Source organism: Cetorhinus maximus, chromosome 21, assembly GCF_964194155.1.
Source record: "Cetorhinus maximus chromosome 21, sCetMax3.hap1.1, whole genome shotgun sequence".
NCBI classification, from domain to species: domain Eukaryota; kingdom Metazoa; phylum Chordata; class Chondrichthyes; order Lamniformes; family Cetorhinidae; genus Cetorhinus; species Cetorhinus maximus.
Genome location: NC_135899.1, coordinates 54,938,939 through 54,960,609, shown reverse-complemented (window position 1 = coordinate 54,960,609; position 21,671 = coordinate 54,938,939). Strand labels below are relative to the sequence as shown.

The window sequence follows — 21,671 nt, the reverse complement described above, 5'->3', positions numbered from 1 at the left end:
GGCACCTAAAGAGTTTTTAACTCCATCCTCCCACTCCCCCACCCCCTCCCACCCCTTTCCCCCACCCCCTAACCCTTCCCCCCCAAAAAAAATCCAGCTTGTGCCGAGCTCCTCGACTCTGGGCAAAGCGGCGGGAGAAAGCCGGTTGGAATCTTGCTTTAAATCCAGCTCCAGTTCGTGACCACGAGAAATCGCGGGCTGTCCCCTCTTTTGAGCATGATTTTGGAATACAGGACGGGACTTATTTTTTACTTGTTTTGGATACGATATTCTCATGGGATGCCTCATGTCATTCGCATTGGTAAGGGTTTCTCTCGACCATGAGAGCTTTGTTTGATTTTTGAGGGACTGTGCTTGTACTCGCTCTGCTCCTGGGTGCATTGTCAGGAGATCTATTCAGTTTTTTTTTTGTCGCTGCTAATCTTTAAACCGGGTAGCGGGGAAAGGGGATGGGTGGGTGGGGTGGGGTGTGCACTGAGAGATGGGACCGGGCAAGTTAATGCATGCGGCAACTTAAGAAAACCTACCAACTATCAGGGTCTGTCGGTGTAAACATCACAAAGCCGAATGCTTGTTTCTTTAGTTGTAAGGCGGTCATTGAAAAAAAAAACACACACAAACACGGCTAATGGCAGATCTTTGAGGACGCATCACTGTTCATTCCATTAGATTAGGTAAGAGCAAGTGATGGGCACATTTTAAACGGGAAGAGAACGGTGATTCTGCAAAGCTGAAGGAATCTGCTGTAAGTTTGCTGTCTCTCACTGAGTAACTTAGCTCAGGGAGGCTCTACTTCGCTTATTGATGGATCCTGAGTTCTACTCCGGGTCCGCTTATTGTCACAGCCGCTGTAAAGCCAGACGGCGGCCCCCCGCTCCAACATTGTGCGTTTTATATGGATGTAATGATTGCTGTGAGCGGGAGAATGGCAGGATGATTAAAGTTGTGCATTTTGGCTTAATGCTAAATTAATTAGATTGCTGCCGAGTGCTTATATAAGAATAATGAGCTCCGAGACACACGGACATAAATGGATAGGGGTCTCTCGTATTTGAATATCTACATGTGTAAAAAACAGGGTGACCGGTGAGGCTAAATGACACCGTGACTGCACACTCATGGCGAGAAACTGTACATATTCGGTTTAAAAGAGGGAAAAGAGCTTAATAGAGAGGGAGAGAGAGATATGGGTGGAATGGACCGGCGACATTTATGAATCATAGTTCGAGTGATTAAATGTATTTATAGCACACGGGGTTAGCTATCAGAATATGCAGGTAGATACTGGGTTAGAGAGGCAGAGATACAGAGACATGGGGACAGAGGCAGACAGGATGATAGATGGACAGGGAGCAGTGGAGTGGGAGAGACAGTGTTATCTGTCTTGGTTTCGTGTGCCTAGTTTAAACAGGCACTTACACTGAGAGCATGAGAGCACAGTAAATATGCCAGCACCGCGCTAGGCTTATCTCCTAGAGTATCCGTGTGGTTTAATCTCCTAGAGTGACTTGTCGGCTGATGTCTCTTAAATTCGTGTTACCTGTATGTGCCGATTCGCGATTGAGAGTTGACAAAAAAAGGATAGTGGAACTGGGGGAGGTGCAGCCTGATCTTTCTGTGACTGACGAGGCGGTTCCAACACTGCTCCCCTGTTTCAGACAGCTGAGTGAAGATCAATACGATTGTGTCTGTTGACAAATAGCTTCAGACAAGTGGCTTACCACCACCTGGGACCGCCAAGCAGATACACAGAAAAACCTGAAGGAGTGGACATTAACATGTGGAACTGTACACATGTTCACAGATGTGAAGGTTGTTCGCTAAACAGGGGGGTTATTGATTACGACTGTCTTTCCGTTCGTTTAAGATCCTACCTCGATGATCGGTCATAATTAGTAATACCAGTATTTGGTGAGACATTGTGTGCATGTATAACCTGGAATGAATCCGATTTCCTGTTTAAATGGTCATTCTGAGCAGTTACCTGCAATCAAACGAGGCTCTGGTTGTTCTGTCAGAACCGGGACTTGAGATTGGAAACGGTTCTGATCGTCTCCACAGAACTGTAGAGGCAGTTCCGAATGCATGAAGTGTGCACCAAGGCAGGATTCAATTAAATAAATGCTAGGAGGATATATACATATATATGCATCTTTTATTCTTGCCCCCGTCCCAGAGTATTTGTCATAAGAGTTCGAAACTGAAGGTGGACATTCATGGATCCAAAATTCCTGACCAGAGAAAGTCTGGAGATCCAGTTTGCTCATCATTTCCAGAAGGGGCAATGGAGGGACTGGGAATCCAAAACAAATATCACACAACATGGTTAAACTTCAGCCTTCAGTAAATGTGATCATTTCTCGCCAGATCCTTCCATTTTCTAGTGTGTAAACGAATTACATTTTCTGTAGTGGTAACGTTTAAGTATGGTTAAATAGAAATTGAATAGAACACAAGGCATCATTAGGACCGGATCTGTACGTTGTCATGACCCCGAAGGGGAGCAGGACCGCATCCCCTCCAAAAAAAAAGGAAAGACAAATGTTGGCTTGCAACCGTTCCCCACGCAGAATTGGGAGGAAGATTGCAATGAATAGGCTGTTAAATAACAGTAAAGTCTCAAATTCCGAAATGATTTTGGCTATTTTTTTAAAAATCCACCTCCTCACAAAGCCAAATTCCTCGCCCCACACAGAGTGGCTGCAGTGTGACCTTGGTGAGGGCGGATGTAGCCGCGTCTATGTCATCAGAGTCAACAAACTTAATGGAGGAAACATTTCGAAAAGTATAAAGCAAGAGTTTGAAGATGATGTATCCTCCTCTCCCTCCCAATTATTGAAAAAAGAAAATAACAGAACAGGTACTATCCATGTGGAACCCCGTGTATATATCTCCGCTACAAAAACAAAAATACCTGGAAAAACTCAGCAGGTCTGGCAGCATCTGTGGAGTGGAGCACAGTTAACGTTTCGAGTCCGCATGACTTCAACAGAACTAAGGAAAAATAGAAAAGGGGTGAAATAGAAGCTGGTTTAAGGGGGGGGTGGGACAGGTAGAGCTGGATAGAGGGCCAGCTCTATCCAGCTCTTCTTGTCCCAACCACCCCACCTTAAACCAGCTTATATTTCACCCCTTTTCTATTTTTCCTTAGCTCTGTTGAAGAGTCATGCGGACTCGAAACGTTAACTGTGCTCCACTCCACAGATGCTGCCAGACCTGCTGAGTTTTTCCAGGTATTTTTGTTTTTGTTTTGGATTTCCAGCATCCCGCAGTTTTTTGCTTCTATCTATATATCTCCGCAGTTCATTCTCCAACACGCCTCTCTCCATCCATTCACCCTCCGAGCACAGGTCGCATTTAAAGCTTAGTCTCAAGTCAGTCCCTTAATTTGGTCAGAACCAGACTTAAATAAGGTTCGAAGAGTGAGTGAGCTTGTCTGAAGGCAAGTGAGTGTGAGCCAGCCTGTCCAGTGCAAGAGGTAAAGGCACTGTCACTACCGAGGTTACATCGCTTGAACGGTGTTTGGCATTGAAAACAACAGAAAACAATAGGATCAGGAGCAAAAACAAAAATTGCTGGAAAAACTCAGCAGCTCTGACAGCGTCTGTGGAAAGGAAGACAGAGTTAACGTTTCGTGTCCGTGTGACTCTTCATCAGAACTAAAGAGGAATACGTATAGTATAAGAATATTGTATATATAGTGTGAGCATAAGAATAAGTATATGAATAGGATCAGGAGGGTCAATTGTCCGGGCAAAGCTCTCGGGGAAAAGGACAGTGACTCCCGAGAGTTCAAGATTATAGGCAAAGGTTTTAAGCTTCAAATAACCATAGATTGAATACACAGACTGTACAAGATAAACACAAAAAGGCAGCTTAGAATTTATGAAGTAGCTGATTAATAAATACAATTGGGAGTCAGGATCGCTTGAATGCTTGCTGCGATAGGCAAGGAAAATATCCCGTTTTAAACATTGACTTCCAAGATTAGAAGTGAGTACGACAGCGTGAAGTTATCAGATATCCGAGAGTTATTGCCTCGGATATCAGTCTTCTTCGAGTTGGATTGTTCAAAGCCTCTGGCGGAGTTGTGTCACTGATCTTGGCCAGCAATCGGGGTTTGTTCTCTCTCTCGATTGATTCTAACCTGCGGTAGTCGGATTCATTCAGATGGAAATCCGTATCACAGAACTCCCAGAGACCCTTCTACCTAGCGGGAGATACTACCCCGGGGTCAATCGCTGACGCGATAGGGCGATCATTCATGGCTTTGAAAGCTGCCCCTGGGTCAGAGCCGCCCTCTTCCCCCTGCCTTTCACCTCGGCCAGGCTGAAGACCATTTCATTCCGGGTTGAACTGGGGCCGAGCTACTTTCTAACGGAGGAAATCAAAGTTGGACAATTATTTATTGGGCGATCAATTGCTTCCTCGGACACCCGAGCCGAATCGATCAGAGTTAGGGCACTCATAATTTAAAGTGGGCAACTGGCCGGATTGTTTAAATCTGGAATGAAGTTGTATCCAGGGAGCTATCACTCGCTCCAAAGGTACTGGGACTTGATGTTTCCAGTGGGCTTGTTTGCATCCCCCTCCCCCTCCCCCGTTTTATTCCACACGGTGCCCCCAGGTTAGCCTCCACTGATCGTCCGGTGTAAAGCACAAAGACTGTATTAAATGGTGTGTGTGGGGGGGGAGGGGGAGGGAGGTCTGATCTGGGTGTTTGCCAGTGGAGATCCATCAGGACAGCGGGGAAAGCAAAAGGGAGCCCAAGAGGCCCATGTAATGTTATCCCCCGCCCCCGGCGCCTACATCCTCTGTCTCCTTGTTTAAGTCTAATTCATTGCACTCTCAGCCATTTGCAATGTCAGTACTTGCCTCCCATTCAGAGTTTGGACGCTGATGCTGATGCAGTTGTGTGGATGCTGGGATGTCGCATTGGTCTTTCCTCATTCACATTGAAGATACAGTACAAATGCGTCCTTGTCACCTACCTTTCCCTCCTGAAACCCCTTCAATTCTCAAAATTAAAGAGAACTTTTCATCCGGATGATCCCAGTTCCTTGGCGTTTTGTACAGTGGGATTCAATACTGTACAATGCGACCAGCCGGATGTTATATAAACATTCTATAATCGGATTCCATTCATTTTGTTCTACTTTCATTGCTTGGGTTGTTAACTGTTCCCGCTCTATATCCCCCCTCCCCGCATCTCACTGTCCCAACTCTCCACCCGGCCTGCCCAAGCGCTCCACATGTTTCTGCTCTCCTCTCCCTTCCACCCTTCTCTCTCTCTCTCTCTCCTCAGGTACCGTGTCCTAGGAGGGCGCTGGGGGATCATGGACTCCATGTGTCGGTCCATGGTTGTGCTTGACAAGGTACAGCTGTGGTCTTGTTCTGCAGGTTCTGACTGACCAGGAGACTCAGCCGCTCTTTCTCCTGTTGGGCCACGTTCTGAAGGCACTTTCCGCTGTGTGGGACTCGAACCCGGAGCTTCTGGTTCAGGGGCAGGGGCTGTGGCCACAAGACCTCTCCCTGCCCCCCCCCCCCCCCGTCCCATTCCTTTGAGTCCTCCCCACCATTCACCGTTTTTTTTTTCCCTTTTATTTATGAAGGTTTACTGATGATAATGGCCCTTTGCAGATTACCACTGTATCCAGCCCAGAAGCAGTAGTCTAGGGAGTTTTAAATATTCCTTTGTGGGCTCTGTGCTGACTCTCGACGACCTCAGGAAACTACAATTCGCCTCTGAATTTCAGTGAGGGGGTGGGGGTTGGCTGTTGCGGAGCGGACTGGAATTCCTGCTCCTAATTGTAATCGATATTGAAAGTGAATCCGTGTGTGTGTGTGTGTGTGTGTGTTTGGAGGTCGGGGGTGGGGCGGGTTGTTGACTATGGACAGGATCTGATTGGTTCTGATCGTCTCTGATGCCCGCTGCACCCAGTGTCAACACTCACACACGAACTGGGGGCAGCTGGGGTAGGGACTGGAGGGGGAATTCTCCCTGGGGGACCCAGCAAGAGATTCGGTGTTCTCAAGGGGAGAACCTTTGGTGAGGAAAATCTCACGCAAGTTCCCGCTTTATCGCTTATTATGTGCAAAGAAATCGTAAAGATGTAAATTAACTGAAAATTCTCCTCCCTTCTCCCCAAGGGACTTTAAAGTATCTTTGGGCATTCATAGACACAAGGACAGTTTTACTATAAAAGTGTTCCCTTCCTAACCTGCAGAAACTATTGCGACGTTCTTAACGAAATCGTATCTTCCTACATGACAGGAAATATTCCACAGATAGAAATCTAGATGTAGCCTAGTATATCAAACGAAGAAATTAATTGACTTCGCTATAATTTATAGTCCTAATTATTTTTATGCCAAAATATATCTTCCACGCCAAGCTTGTCCATTCATAAAGACTTAAAGACAATTACTAAAACACAGAACTTTCTAACATCGAAGCTTTCAAACAAGGACTTTTACTCTCCCTGTTCCTGGACTCCCAGCTCCCTGTCAGCTCTGGGTCTACACGCTTATGATGGCGATTAAAACACACACACACACACACACACAGAGACAGACTCACAGACACACAGACAGGTACGGACATACAGACACACACACACACACACATATTACTCTCTCAGACAGACATACACACATACACACATACTCTCAGGCACAGATATACACACAGACATACACACACTCAGACACACAGACATATACACACATATACTCACAGACACACATACGTACACACAGGCAGTATACACAGTCACACACATGTACTCCCTCTCACAGACACATACATACACACAGACACACATACATATACTCTCTCACAGACACACATACATACACACAGACATACACACACACATATACTCTCTCACAGACACATATACATACACGGACATACACACAGACACACATACATACTCTCTCACAGACACACACACGGACATACACAAACACACATTATACTCTCTCACACAGACACACGCATACATACACACACAGATATACACACATACTCACACATACAAATGCTTGCATCACTATTTAACTTCCCTGTGATAACGCCAGCTCGCTCACTTGCATTGTGGTATTAACCTCCCAGTTCTTGATAAATTCCAACGACTCTACTCCAGAATCGGCTTATGCACGCGCTGGAAAAGTTCGCAAAATGATTTAGGAAATTGTCAAGAATCGGATGGAAGTCAATTGGAAAGACTCGTCTCCCAACAGAATCCCTGTGGTGTAAACAAGCAGCAAACACCCCGTGAGAGAGTTTATTCCTTTGTCTGAAGCCGAGTGGGCTGCAGTAGAGATTTTTTAAAAAAGATTTTAAGAATACGAAGTGGACACGGGCAACCCGAAGACCGAAAATACTGGAAACACTGGGTCAGCCAGCACGAGCAGAAAAGAACAGGGATGTGTAAAAGTTTTGAATCTAGACCCCTTAAGAGACCTCTCGTGATTTAAATTTCTTACCCAAAATGTCCTGATACTTCTCTCCCCAGTGCTAATTCACCTTTATTTCTCTGCCAGTGCCTTTAATCTCAGTTGGTAACCTGCCATCTGCAGTTGGGGTTAAGTCAGGGTAGACAGGAGAGAACAGGGAGAGGGAAGTGTTGCGGCCGAGACTCAACCCCGCTCTCAACTCCTACCTTTAAATCGCCATTAGACGAGTGTGTTGTGGCAAGTAGAAGGAGGTTTGAGCATGGAAAGGAATTCACACCGAATTCTAGAAATCACTGTATAAAAATATTCAGACAGACATTGTCAACTGGGTTATACCAATTCAAGAGCCCCGGCAATAAAACCATTCTAAAACTATAGCAATTAGTCAAAAATGCAACTGAACATAAAATGTGAGTTTGATGAAACTGGAACACTGCGTGTAATTTTGACTTCTGGGGATAAAATATCACCTTATAGCTTAATATACTTTGTGGCTGACACATGTACCATCCAGTCACTCGCCAATCTCCGTTTGCATATAACATTATAGGTTATTCTTCCAGTGATCATGTCGGGTATTTCTGTGTCTGCGCCTGTTTTTAACAGTTAAGTCGACTGCTGCGTCGACCCTTCCAATCGGAAATGTATACAGTGCACACGCGAAGTTACAGAACTAAACTTGTTTGCGTGTTAACGCCGCAGGTCTGGCTTCGGAGCTTAAAAGAAATATCTCCACACTCTTTAATGACGGTTCAGATCTTTACACTGACCGGTTTAGTACTGTGGTTGGCAGAGTTGGAATAATGATACCGCATGTCAGATAACACCCTGCTCTGCTTTTAGCCTCTGTTATCTTTTGCAGTGTGTTCCAAAGTGGCTTCACAAGGATTGTCCCGCTGGGCGCAAAACCCATCGTTTAGTTCATTCTTTGGCTGTGTCTCTAAAGTGGAATGTGTCGTCCGTCCCCCGTCCCCCCCAGTGAAATGCTATGTCAATCAGACTATTTCAAACAGTGGAGTGCAGAAATATTGTGTCGATCTATTCATTCTGAAATGTAGGTGGCATTTCCTTTTTTTTGGTCGTAGTACACACACTGGACCCAGTTCATAAAGTAAGGAGTATGTAATGGAGCAGGCAGACACTGCACAGTATGTAGGATTGGGGTGGTCAGTGGAGAAATGGCTCCTGTTGGGGTGTGTCGGTTTTAAATTAAATCGTATTTATTCTGACTGCCTGCATTGCAGCAGATACCATTGTTTTGGAGTGAACCGCAGGATGAAAGGTCAAGGCTGAAAGTACAGGCCACCACTGAGACGAAGAGTTAAAAAACCATAAATGACCATAATGCAGTGACAGGCTTAAGTAAGATTAAAATGTGCAGTAAGATCAAATGTGTGTTATTTTGCACAGCGGAAGAGTCACCCAAAAGCTGTTAGAAAGAATGTCAATTTTAACAAGCGCGCTTGATTGTGTTGCTACCGATACCTGGGAATGGGGAGACCAGGGGCAGCACTGCAATGCATGACCCAGTGGCAACGGTTAGATCAAGCTGTCGCCAGACTATCAAGCTGCACTGTCTACCATCGGTTGCATGAAACTACTCATGGACCTTGAGGGCAGGGAGGTGGGTAGGAGGCCATTGTAGGTCCACATAATAGAAGAAGAAATGTACTTGTGGATGGAAGAAGTAATATAAAACAACAGCAGAAGTATTCACATTCAGTCACTTCGAGTCACAGCCAGAATATACCTTTCACATCTAACTGGAAATGAAAGACACCCTGCTTTATGAAGGATTGATACACAATTCTGTCGTGAAGATTTCTAAGAATCGCAGAAAAAGCATCTGCTGACAAATCTTCCACCCACTGGCTACTTATTCAGCAACTCAATCTCACAAAGACCAAAAGCACACTTTGGATGAAATATATATTTTATGCACAGAGTAATTGCTGTTTCCAGCAGAAAGATGGCATCAAATTGCATATATCTAGTACCTTGATATAACAATCTTATCCAGGATATATTGTAAGCCTATGTCAGGCGTTCTATATAATAGAAGTGATTTAATAAATGTGGATTCTATATTTGATGAAACCATGTCTTTATCTGGATTAGGTTCTGTAGCGAATATATTTTCTAAATAAGACCTGTCTGCATGAACACATTTATGATTTCACTTTCCATTTCCTCTCAGCTCCCTGAAGCATGTACCAGGTGTGACCCAGATGGGCAGACAATTATAGAATGATGAATCATACAGCCCAGAAGAAGTACAGTAGGCCCATCATGCCTATATCAGTTCTTTGAAAGAGCTTTCCCATTGCTCTATGCATTTTTCCACTCCAAGTATTTATCCTATTCCCTTTTGAAAGTTATTATTGAACCAGCTTCCACCACCCTTTCAGCTATTGCACGCCAGATCATAGAAAGCCATTGCATTTTGTTTTCCTTATGTCGCCTCTGGTTCTTTTGCCAGTCATCTTAAATCTATATTGCCTGGTTACCAACATTTCTGCCACTCAAAACAAGGTTTCCTTATTTACTTTATCAAAACCTTTCATGGTTTTCAACACCTCTATCTAATCTCCCCCTAGCCTTTTCTGCTTTGAGGAAAGCAACCCATATTTTCCACTTTATCCACTTAACTGATTTTTTCATTTTTGGTACATTCTTCCTGAAATGTGGTGCCACAAATTAGAGGCAATACTCAGGATGGGCCAAATCAACTTTTTATAAAGATTTAGCACACCTTCCTTCATTTTGCACTCTGTGCCTCTACTTATAAAGCCAAGGATACTGTATGCTTTTTAAATAATCTTCTCAATTTCTCCCGCCACTTTCAAAACCCTGTGTTTGTATATCCTGAGATCTCTCTGTTCTTGCACTCCCTTTTAAAATTGCATCATTTAGTTTGTGTGGCTCCCCTTAATTTTTCCACTGAAATGAATCATTTCACACTTCTTTGCATTAAACTCCATCTTCCATGTGCTTGTTAGCTGCACCAATACATGTCCTCCTGAAGCCTGTTACTATCCTCACCACTTTTTACTACATTTCTGAGTTTCATGTCACCTGCAAAATTTGGGGAAATTATGCCCTATATACCAAAGCCCATATCATTAATATAGCTCAAAATGAGAAGTGACTGAGGTGCTAAACACTAAACACCAGGAATTACCACCTTACATTTCTATGCACCCTGAAGAGCAACTATTCACTACTACTCTCCGATTTCTGTCCCTTGGCCAATTTTGTATCGATGCTTTAATACCAGGGCTTTAATTTTACTAACAGATCTATCATTTGGTACTTTATCAAATTGCCCTTGCTAGTCTATGTGCACCACATCAACCACACCACCCTCACATTTCCATTTATTCGTCAAAGATCTTGATTAAGTTAGCCAAACACAATCTGCCTTTAACAAATTCACGCTGGATTTTCTAATTGCCAAATAATTTTGCCCTGGATTAATGTCTCTAAAATTTTCCTAATACCTATGATAGGCTGACTGGCTTGTAGTGGCTTGCTTTATTCCGCTCTTCTTTTTTTGAAAAAGAATGTAACATATGCAATTCTCCAGTCCTCTGGCACTTCTCTCAAACTGAAGGGGGACTGGAAGATTGTGGCCAGAGCCTCCACAATTTCCACCATTACCTCGCTCAGCAACCAAAGATACATCCCATCCAGACTAGGCATCTTTTCTACTTTGAGCACTGCCAATCATTTTTAGTACCTCCTGTTAACCTATATTTTTTATTTTATTTTTAGCTATGATATTTTATCTATGATTTCCTCCTTTTTTATAACATTGGCAGAATTGTCTTCTTTAGCGCTGCAAATTGCGAAGTACTCATTTAGTACCTCAGCCATGCCCTCTCAATCACCATTAAATCCCTAATGGGCCCCACCCTTCCCCTAACTGCACAACCCATCCATTTGTATGGAGTTAAAATTAGGCCCATAGAATCATACAGTGGTACAGCACAGAAGGCCATTCACTCCACTGAGTCTGCACCTATTCATTTAAACTACAATCCATTTAGTCCCACTCTTTCCCCATATGGCAGTAACCTTTTTCTTCCCTTCAACTCCCCTTTGAAGACCGCCAACTTTCCCCACTGCATGTTGTGTGGTTCTTGCTTCCTCCTCTTAAATGTCAATCATGATATCTTGAATATTCGGGCTTAAATAATGGACCCCAGGGTCCCGGTTCAGTTCTGTGAATCAGTCTGGAGATTGGGGTGAAATTGGATGGGGACACAGAACTAGTGGAATTGCATTTCAAGGTGCATTCCGAGGTGCAGAGGGATCCAGGTGTTCTTCTGCTCCTATTTCTTATGTCCCTATCTTCTTAAGTACTACTACCAGAGATAGATGCTAATGAACATATGAAATAGGAGCAGAAGTAGGCCATTTTGCCCCTCAAACCTGCTCCGATATTCAATAACATCATGGCTGATCTGTTTCTGTTTCGAGTTCTACATTCCCATCTATCTCCAATAACCTTTGATTCCCTTGCCTAACAAGAATCTATCTAGCTAAAAGCTACTGCGGATGCTGGAAATCCAAAACAAAAACAGAATTACCTGGAAAAACTCAGCAGGTCTGGCAGCATCGGTGGAGAAGAAATCAGTTAACGTTTCGAGTCTTCATGACCCTTCGGCAGAACTGAAGCATAGTTAGGAGAAAGGTGAAATATAAGCTGGTTTAAGATGGGGGGGCGGGGGGAGAGAAAAGTTGAGGGTGTATCAGCACTCAGCATATGGGATACCGCCACCCCCCCCCCCACCCCCTCCCCACCCCAGTGAAACATGGCAGAGTGTGTAGGGATGCCAAATGTAATGCTCTATGCCAACTCCAGCTGTAATGCTGTGCTTAATGAGCTGAATCCTCAGCTTTAATGCTGTGCTCAGTACAGAAGTCATATTGTTAAGGGGGGTGAGGAGGGCCGGGAGTTGGCCATCAATAATTAGTGTTTGTTTAAAATGCATAGCTGTGTGATTTTGCAGAATTTAGAATTCTTACAGCACAGAAGGAGGCCATTCGGTCCATCATGTCTTCGCTGACTCTCCAAATGAACAATTCCCCTAGTGCCATTTCCCTGCCTTCTCCCCATAACCCTGCAAATTCTTCCTTTTCAGATAACAGTCTAATTCCCTTATAAATGCTTCAATTGAACCTGCCTCCACCACTCTCAGGCAGTGTATTCCTGACCTTAACCACTCGCTGTGTGAAAATATTTTTCCTCATGTCGCTTTTGCTTCTTTTACTAATTACTTTAAATCTGTGCCCTCTAGTTTTTAATCCTTTCATGATTGGGAATAGTTTCTCTCTATCTACTCTGTCCAGATGCCTCATGATTTTGAATGCCTCTGCCAAATCTCCTCTCAGCCTGCTCTTCTCCAAGGAAAACGGTCCTAACTTCTCCAATCTATATTTGTAACTGAAGCTCCTCATCCCTGGAATCATTCTTGTGAAACTTTTCTGCACTCTCTCCAATGCCTTCACATCTTTCCAATGTGGTGCCCAGAATGGGGCACAATGCCTTAGTTGAAGCCGAACTAGTGTCTTATACCAGTTCAAGATAATCTCCTTGCTCTTGTACTCTATGCCCCTATTAATGCAGCCTAGGATACTGTGTGCTTTATCAGCTGCTCTCTCAGCCTATCCATCCACCTTCAATGATTTATGCACGAATACACCCAGGTCCCTCTGCTCCTGCACCCCCTTTAGAGTTGTACCCTTTATTAGATTGTCTCTCCATGTTATTGCACATTGCCAGGTTTCATTTTGTGTTTGATGCCATGTTGCCAAAATGGCTAACAATCTTTCCATTCTTTTCTGTGTCCCAAGCAAGAAGAATTTTGCAATAGATCTATGCTGGTAATACTACTGTTGGTTTCCTCAGGTCAAAAGAGACCTCAAACTTAAATGCAATCGTAATGAGACCAGAGAGTCAGAGCAAGGACTACATTCACCTGTCCAAGACGTAGCAATTTGTCTCAGTATTAGAGTATAATTTTTCCACATGCCACCTCTACGAGAACACCCAGTACATAACCTAGTCCTGAGCAACATCTGCACTGCAGAGCCCAGACTCAGAAGGGATAAGCACAGCAGGTGTTAGGGAATGTTACCTGCATGGATCATACCACAAAAGATGACATCTTTGGGACTTGACTGTACTTTAGGTTTATGGAATTGCCAAAAACAGTCCACGCACCTAAATTGTATCTCTAAAGTCAAAGAAGCATAGAACGTTTTATGGTACAGAAAAAGGCTCAGTGTGCTCTCTGCTGGAGAGTGTAAAAGGAGGTTCCTTTGAGTATCTCTTTGGGAAGAGGCATTAAACTTCCTTGTCATCTCAGGTGCATGTAAAGATCCCATGTCATTGTAGAAATTTCCTGCAGACACGCAGCCAGTAGATTTCTTGACAGTTTACACAATTTTGAACCTTTACATTAAACAATAATCATGAACTAATTTTGGTGCTTGCAACAAAATCTCTGGTACTGTCCAATGATACTCCTATACAACACTTACTGCTGAGTGGTCCATTTGCAGATATTATGTAATTCACTTTGTTTGAGGTCTGCAATCTTAATTGAGTAATTATAAATAACCTGGGACTCACATCTTTTGCTGTGACTGTAGGAAGCAGACTGAACCAGTGGAGACCTTGCTTGGAGTCTGCAACTGATCCCTTGCTAAGGGTAGCGTATCTTTTGTGTTAAGCATGTCATTTGCCTGGATGTTTTCTTTATCTGCCAACACTTCCACAGGAACATTAAATTGGCTCACTGTACACAAAGTCCCGTGATATTGGAGGAATGATTAGGTTTTAATGGAATGTGAGAAAGTGCTGAATAAATAAGTAGCTGTGTCATCCAGAAATTCTAATGAATTGATTTTGGTATTAAGTGCAAGTACTGAAGTAAACTTATAAAAAGGGAGAGTACAAGACAGTGATTAAGTATGGGTTACACAATTGTTCAAAATACAAACATGTTTACTTGGATTTGTTTCTAATTTGAATAGCTCACTAGAGCAAGAGGAAACAGCTTCTGGCTGACATTTATCAGAAGTTGAGGTAACTCCAAGATGATGGACTCAATAAATAGAGCTGTACCTTTTCTAGTAATTATTTAAAAATTAACGTGTACTCCATACTGCAGAAGTGCTGAAAGAGACGCTCCAGAGTGCCCCTTTCGGAAGAGGCACTAAACTTCCTCTGTCAGCCCCCTATCATAACCTGGGGGCTAACACTGACCACAAACTGAACTGGACCAGCCATATAAATACTGTGGCTACAAGAGCAGCTCAGAGGCTGGGAATTCTGTGGCAATTAACTCAACTCCTGTTTCCCCAAAGCCTGTCCATCATCTACAAGGCACAAGCCAAGAGTGTGATGGAATTCTCTCCACTTTCCTGGATGAGTGCACCTCCCACAATACTCAAGAAGCTCGACACTATTCAGGACAAAGCAGCCTGCTTGATTGGCACTCCATCCACCACCTTAAACATTCACTCTCTCCACCACTGATGCACAGTAGCAGCAGCATGTACCATCTACAAGATGCACTGCAACAACTCGCCAAGGCTCCTCGACAGCACCTTTCAAACTGGGACCTCTGCCACCTAGAACTACAAAGGCAGAAGATGTATGGGAACACCACCATCATCAAATTCCCGTCCAAGCCACACACTATCCTACTTGGAACTATATCGCCATTCCTTCACTGTCGCTGGGTCAAAATCCTGGAACTCCCTCCCTAACAGAACTGTGAGCGTACCTACACCACATGGACTGCAGCAGTTCAAGAGGACAGCTCACCATCACCTTCTCAAGAGCAACTAACAATGGGCAATAAATGCTGGCCTAGTCAGTGATGCCCACATCCCGTGAACAAATAAATAAATAAACAAGCAAGTAAATGTAAATGATTCCATGTCATATTTGCAAAAGGAAGAATTGGACCAATGGTTCCAAAAGCTCTTCAGCACGGGTTTGTCTTGTGTCATTTCTTACATCAGTTGTAGAGGAATTGTTAGAGATTGAGTGCTATGATTCATTAGCAACATCCATTATTATTGTACCATATGACTACTAGGAGGGCAGCAGGCAAACTAGATAGACCTTGGGCTTTTTCTCTGTCTTGCAGTTCCTATGTTGAAGTAAGAGCAGGGAGTTCTCCAGGTATCCTGGCTAACTTTCCTCCCTTATCCAACACCTCAAAAATACTAATTAATTGCCTTGGGCAAACTGGCTGCTGGATTTTCCTCCACAACGGTGAATGCACTCCAGAAAGTAATTCATTGGTTGCAAAGTGCTTTAAGACATACTGAAGACCTTTTAAGATGCTATATATTATTACAGTTTGTTTGTTCCTTCGACATTCTGATTAAGTTGAAACTGGCCTAAGATTATAATTGCCTGTCTATTATTTCACTGCAATTTTAATGGCATTTATTATAAAACCTGGTATATACATTACTGTGCTTTCATGTTTTCTTTGTAAGTTACTCTTATACCTAGAGGATATAAAATCTGCATGGAGATGTGACTGATACACTTGCCTTTATGGTTCTTTCTGGTTTATAGCACTTGGCCCCATAGTAGCACACTTCTTGGAAGACCCATTGGACGAACTGAATTTTTCTGGTGCCTTCCAGTGGTAGCCTCTGGCGAACAGACCTACTCCTGACATTGGGCAACAATCATACAGTAGCCAGAAATGCAGTGTTTCAAACAAATGTGTATATGCAGGCTTGTATATGTGCACCTTATCTCTTGCTCTGCAAAGAAAAGGCAAATTTCTAAAGATCCCTGAGTCTAATACACTCATGATTCACAGTATGGTAAGCTCCTGAGCTTGACTACTGTGTCTATTACTGGATGAACAGGAATTTCCTCCAATTAAATATTGGGAAGACTAAAGCCATTGGTTTTGGACCCTGCTCCAAACTCTGATCCTAAGCTATCAATTCCCTCCCTCTCCCTGGCAACAGTCTGAGATTAAGCCAGTCTGTTTTACAACCTCACTGTCACATTTGATCCCAAGATGAGCTTCCAACCTCATATTCGTGCCATCACTAAGATCGCCTATTCTGACCTCTGTATCATTGCATGACTTTGCCCCTGTCTCAGTTGATCTGCTGTTGAAACTGTCATCCATACCTTTGTTACATCCAAACTCGACTATTCCAACACACTCCAGGCTGGTGGACCACAATCTACCCTCTATACACTTGGGGTCATCCAAAACTCGGCTGCCCCTGTCTTAACTTGCACCAAGTCCCATTCCCCTATCACCGCTGTGCTTGCTGACCTACACTGGCTCCCAGTCAAGCAACATTTTGATTTTAAAATTCTCATCCTTGTTTTCAAATCCCTCCATGTCCTTGTCCCTTCCTATCTATGTAAACTCATTCAGCCCCACAACCCTCCAAGATAGCTACGCTCCTTTAATTCTAGCCTCTTGTGCATCCCCAGTTTTAACTGCTCCACTACTGGTGGTCATGCTTTCAGTTGCCGAGGCCTAAAGCTTTGGAGTAAAGAGAGAGGAAGTACTCGAAGGGTTGAAATCCTTGAAAGTTGATAAGTCACCAGGGCCAGATGGATTGTTTGCGAGGCTGCTGAAGGAAGTCAGGGAGGAGATAGCATATGCTCTGAGGATGATTTTCCAATCTTCACTAGATACAGGGGAGGTACTGGAGGACTGGAGCACATAGTTCCAATGTTTAAAAAGGGATCAAAGGAAATGCCGAACAATTATAGGCCAGTTAGTCTTACATCGGTGGTGAGCAAATTATTAGAATCAATCCTGAGAGATAGGATAAACTGTCATGTGGAAAGGCATGGACTAGTCAGGGATGGTCAGCATGGATTTGTTAAAGGAAGGTCTTGCCTCACTAATTTGATTGAATTCTTTGAGGAAGTGACAAGAAGGGTTGATGTAGGTAGTGCAGTGCATGTTGTGTACATGGGTTTTAGCAAAGCATTTGACAAGGTCCCACATGGCAAATTGGTCAGGAAAGTAAAAGCCCATGGGATTCAGGGTAATGTGGCAAACTGGATAAAAGGTTGGCTTTGTAACAGGAAACAAAGGGTATTGGTCGATGGATGCCCTTGCGAATGGAAAGTTGTCTCAAGTGGTGTTCCACAGGGCTCGGTGTTGGGACCCTTGCTGTTTGTGTTATATATTAACGATTTGGATGTGAACGTGGGGGGCACGATTGGGAAATTTTCAGATGATACAAAGATTGGCCGAGTGGTGGATAGTGTAGAGGATAACCATAATCTCCAAAACAATATAGATGGATTGGTGGAGTGGGTGGTAAAGTGGCAGATGGATTTTAACATAGAGAAGTGTGAGGTTATACATTTAGGGAGGTCAAACAGTTACAGGGATTACACAATAAATGGGAATATACTAAGAGGGGTAGATGAAGTGAGAGATCTTGGTGTACAAGTACACAGGTCCCTGAAGGCAGCAGTTCAAGTAGACAAGGTTGTAAAGAAGGCATATGGAATGCCCTCCTTCTTTAGCAGAGGTATAGAATATAAAAGTAAGGATATAATGTTGGAATTGTATAAAACACTGGTGAGGCCACAACTGGAGTATTGTGTGCAGTTCTGGTCACCACATTACAGGAAGGACATAACAGCTCTGGAGAGAGTGCAGAGGAGGTTTACAAGAATGTTGCCAGGGTTAGAAAATTGTAGCTATGAGGAGAGATTGGATAGGTTGGGGTTATTTTCCTTAGAACAAAGAAGGCTGAGAGGTGATTTGACTGAGGTGTACAAAATTATGAGGGGAATAGATAGAGTGGACAGGATAAAATTATTTCCCTTGGTGGAGAATTCTAGAACCAGGGGATATAGATTCAAGATAAGTGGCAGAAGGTGTAGGTGGGACATGAGGAAGAATTTTTTTATGCAGAAGGTAGTGGGTGTCTGGAATTCGCTGCCCAAGTTGGTGGTAGAGGCAGAAACTCTAAACTCTTAAAAAGTACCTGGATCTGCACCTTAGGTGCTGTAAGCTGCAGGGCTATGGGCCGGGTGCAGGAAGATGGGATTAGAAAGGGCACCTGGGTGTCCTTGGGCTGGCATGGACAAGATGGGCTGAATGGTCTCCTTCTGTGCTGTAACTTTCCTATGGTTCTAATACCGTTCCCACAGCTCTCCATCTCTCTCTCTTTCATGCTTTAAGACATTCCTTGAAACCTATCCCTTTGACAAGGTCATCTACCTTGATATCTCCTTACGCGGCTCCCTGTTCTACTTTGTTTTATAATGGTCCCATGAAGCACCTTGGGATATTTTGTTATATTAAAGGTGCTATGTAAATATAATTAGTTGTTGTTGTCACTTTCTCTTGAAGTGGCTGTTTGACATAAGAGGAGCATCACAATATATTCACCACATTTATTAGTGCTTGTTTACTGTATTTCTGGATATTGTTGCTGAGACAAAAACCTTCAGTTTGCCAACTGACTTGGTCAGAATTAAGAAAAGGCATTTGTGACCTTTGAAAGATTACCAGGTCAGAACAATAGATAATTTTGATGTAATAGCAAGCAATGAAAGACATGTTGAAATAAAATATACCAAAAAGGATGACAATCAAGATATGAAACTGCCCCAGATGTCACACCAACACGTGATGCCACAGATGTAATCATGGAAAATACAGATGAAGAAGACCATTCGGCCCATCTTAGCTATGCCGGGTAGGCAGGGCCGCATTCATCATTCCCCATCTGGTGAATCGCTGACCTCAACCACGGTGAGGAAACTCAGCACTGCATGTCAGTGAGGATAATGAACACTCACAAATGTACCACCTCTTAAATCCCCCAGCAGTCAAAAGCACGGCCACAATGACAGAGGTTTGTCACTGGAGCATGGCACAAAGAGACATGTGAAGGGCAAGAGGAGAAATTGAAAGCAACATTGATACAAAAAGGAAAATATAAATCAGAGATAATTGTGCAATAGTGTAAAACGAGTGGTAGCAAATTGAAAACCCATTTTACATTTCACCAGCGTAAAGTCAAAATTAGCTCCAATTACTTTGTAGTGGGTTACATCACTTGAAAGATTTTTTTGGACTATTATAAAAAGTAAACCTACAGTCGCCAAACATCTAAAATGATGCATTCCCACAGCAGGAAAGCATGGCATTCTTCATCTGCAGGAGGTTCTGACAGGACCAGTCCTCGACAATCTTTTCATGAAACAAAGTTCCTGCAAGGAACCAGACCTTCTGACTCTATGAAATGGAGTGCTTGTGTTTTCGCTAAACATGATTTCTAGAAATTGTTGGTGACATGAGTGTTTTATAAATAATGCATTACAGCAGGAGTGCGCAGACTGCCTCTGGTTCCCGACTATGAACTGCAGGGCTTCAAAAAGGTTTTACTGAATAAAGCAGCATGATCCTTTTAATGAACACCAGACATGAGAGGAATGTGGAGATGGAGAGGTGCAGGATTCAGCAAGTATTCAGCAAGTGCCAAGCATCGTTAAAGTACAATACATACAGGATGATAGGTGTCTGGCAGTGTGATAGAAGGCAGTAATTGAATTGAAAGCCATCAGAAACTCAAGATTCAATTATTGCTTTGTATCTGTGCCAGCTATTTTATTCTTTATACTATATCCTATAAGTTAATGTTTCTGTTTATTATTGTAATTGCTTCTAATTACTTACTGGGAGATATATAACATTCTGTTCTTTGTACTAGCATGGTATCAACTAATTAACCTGGGATAAAACAGGAAAATGTAAATAGAATTGTCTATGAAAATACTAACACTTGATGCAGAGCTCTTATACTGTTTGGTCTGACCGTCAGTGACATACTATTTCTGAAACTTAAAAAAAAAACACATGCTGAAAATTTAAGCAAAATTAGAAACCCATGGAAATGTGTGGCAGTTAAAACAGAATCGGAAAGGCAGCTTAATGTTTCTGCAGGGAATAAAACTCTCTCTTAAGTTGTCCCACAAAACGGGCCTCTGTTCCTGTCACACAATATCACACCGTGCCATGTTGGTGTGTCGTTTCCATTTAGCATTGCAGCCATCTCCATGGCCTCTGAGTGAGAATGCCAGTGTAGAGCTAATTAGTGCCAACCTGTGGGCAGTTCATGCTGTAGGCTGGTCCCACCAGGGATGTGGCTGAAGCTTCTTTTTCATCAATCTAAGCTGGATATGAATCCAAATTCCCAGAGCTGAAAGGCAAGTGTAATGATTCACAATCATCCAGCCTTCCACCTTTCACCCCAGCACCTAGAATATTTTTTATATATATTACTGTCTTATTAAAATGAAAATAGTGCTGATGAATGCAAAAAATATATTGCATTGACTGCAGGTAGAGAGACTGTTGTATTGTGATCCTGCTGAATAATGTTCAAAGGGAGCATATAACAAGAGAATTGATGTATATTTTAAAGGAGAATTGTCAGGATATTAAGGGGACAGTGCAATTTTACAACACATCTCATCAGTAATAAACCTACTGTATGCTTTGAATTTGGTAACTCTTAATATCATTCACCCTTTTAATTTTGATTAGCAGCTGTTAAAAAGGGCTGGTCAAACAGCTATTAAATTTGTTTTGGGTTCTTTTGCAGTGAGACAGAATCTTAAAAGTGCCCTAATGCCAGCGAATGTTTATTAAATCATGCTGTTATGGGAGTAAGTGCAAACCATCATCTTGATAGTGTATATTTGTAACTTGAGTGGCTAAAATTCATTTCTCCAGGTCAGTGGTCTGAAACTGACAATATTAAAAGCTGCTGGCCCTCAACGGCAGCATCACTGGAGTGCATGATAGGTGGATAAAAACACTGTCATTAGGCTAATCCATTGAAAAGAACTGGCTGGACTATAATGTAATGTCAATGTGTATTTCTCAACTTTTACTTCTTTCATTTGTTGAAAAATACTGCAGAACATACATGGTTTGTACTGTTCAAAATTATTTACTTAATAATCCTAATCCTGTAGAGCAAGGTTGGAATTTTAACCCTTTCACAACCAGTTTCTTACAGATCTGTGACTATTTTGATGTTTCAAATCATTTGGAAAATAAACTATTACTATTATCTGTTTACACCAGCTCAAACTATGGAGTAAACAAATTTAAAATAAACACAAACATAGGAATCTGGAACTCCTGTGTTTACTCACT

At 42.8% G+C, this 21,671-nt stretch overlaps 1 protein-coding gene across 1 annotated transcript in view; it reads left to right on the top strand.

The window, feature by feature from the left end:
• Positions 1–87: 87 nt before the first annotated feature.
• Positions 88–21,671, top strand: part of LOC144695885 (glutamate receptor ionotropic, kainate 3) — a 549,188-nt gene continuing 527,604 nt past the window's right edge. The window contains exon 1 of the mRNA XM_078566956.1: positions 88–301. Coding sequence (XP_078423082.1) covers positions 217–301 — 85 coding nt within the window. The 5' untranslated portion in view covers positions 88–216. The remainder of the gene's footprint in view (positions 302–21,671) is intronic.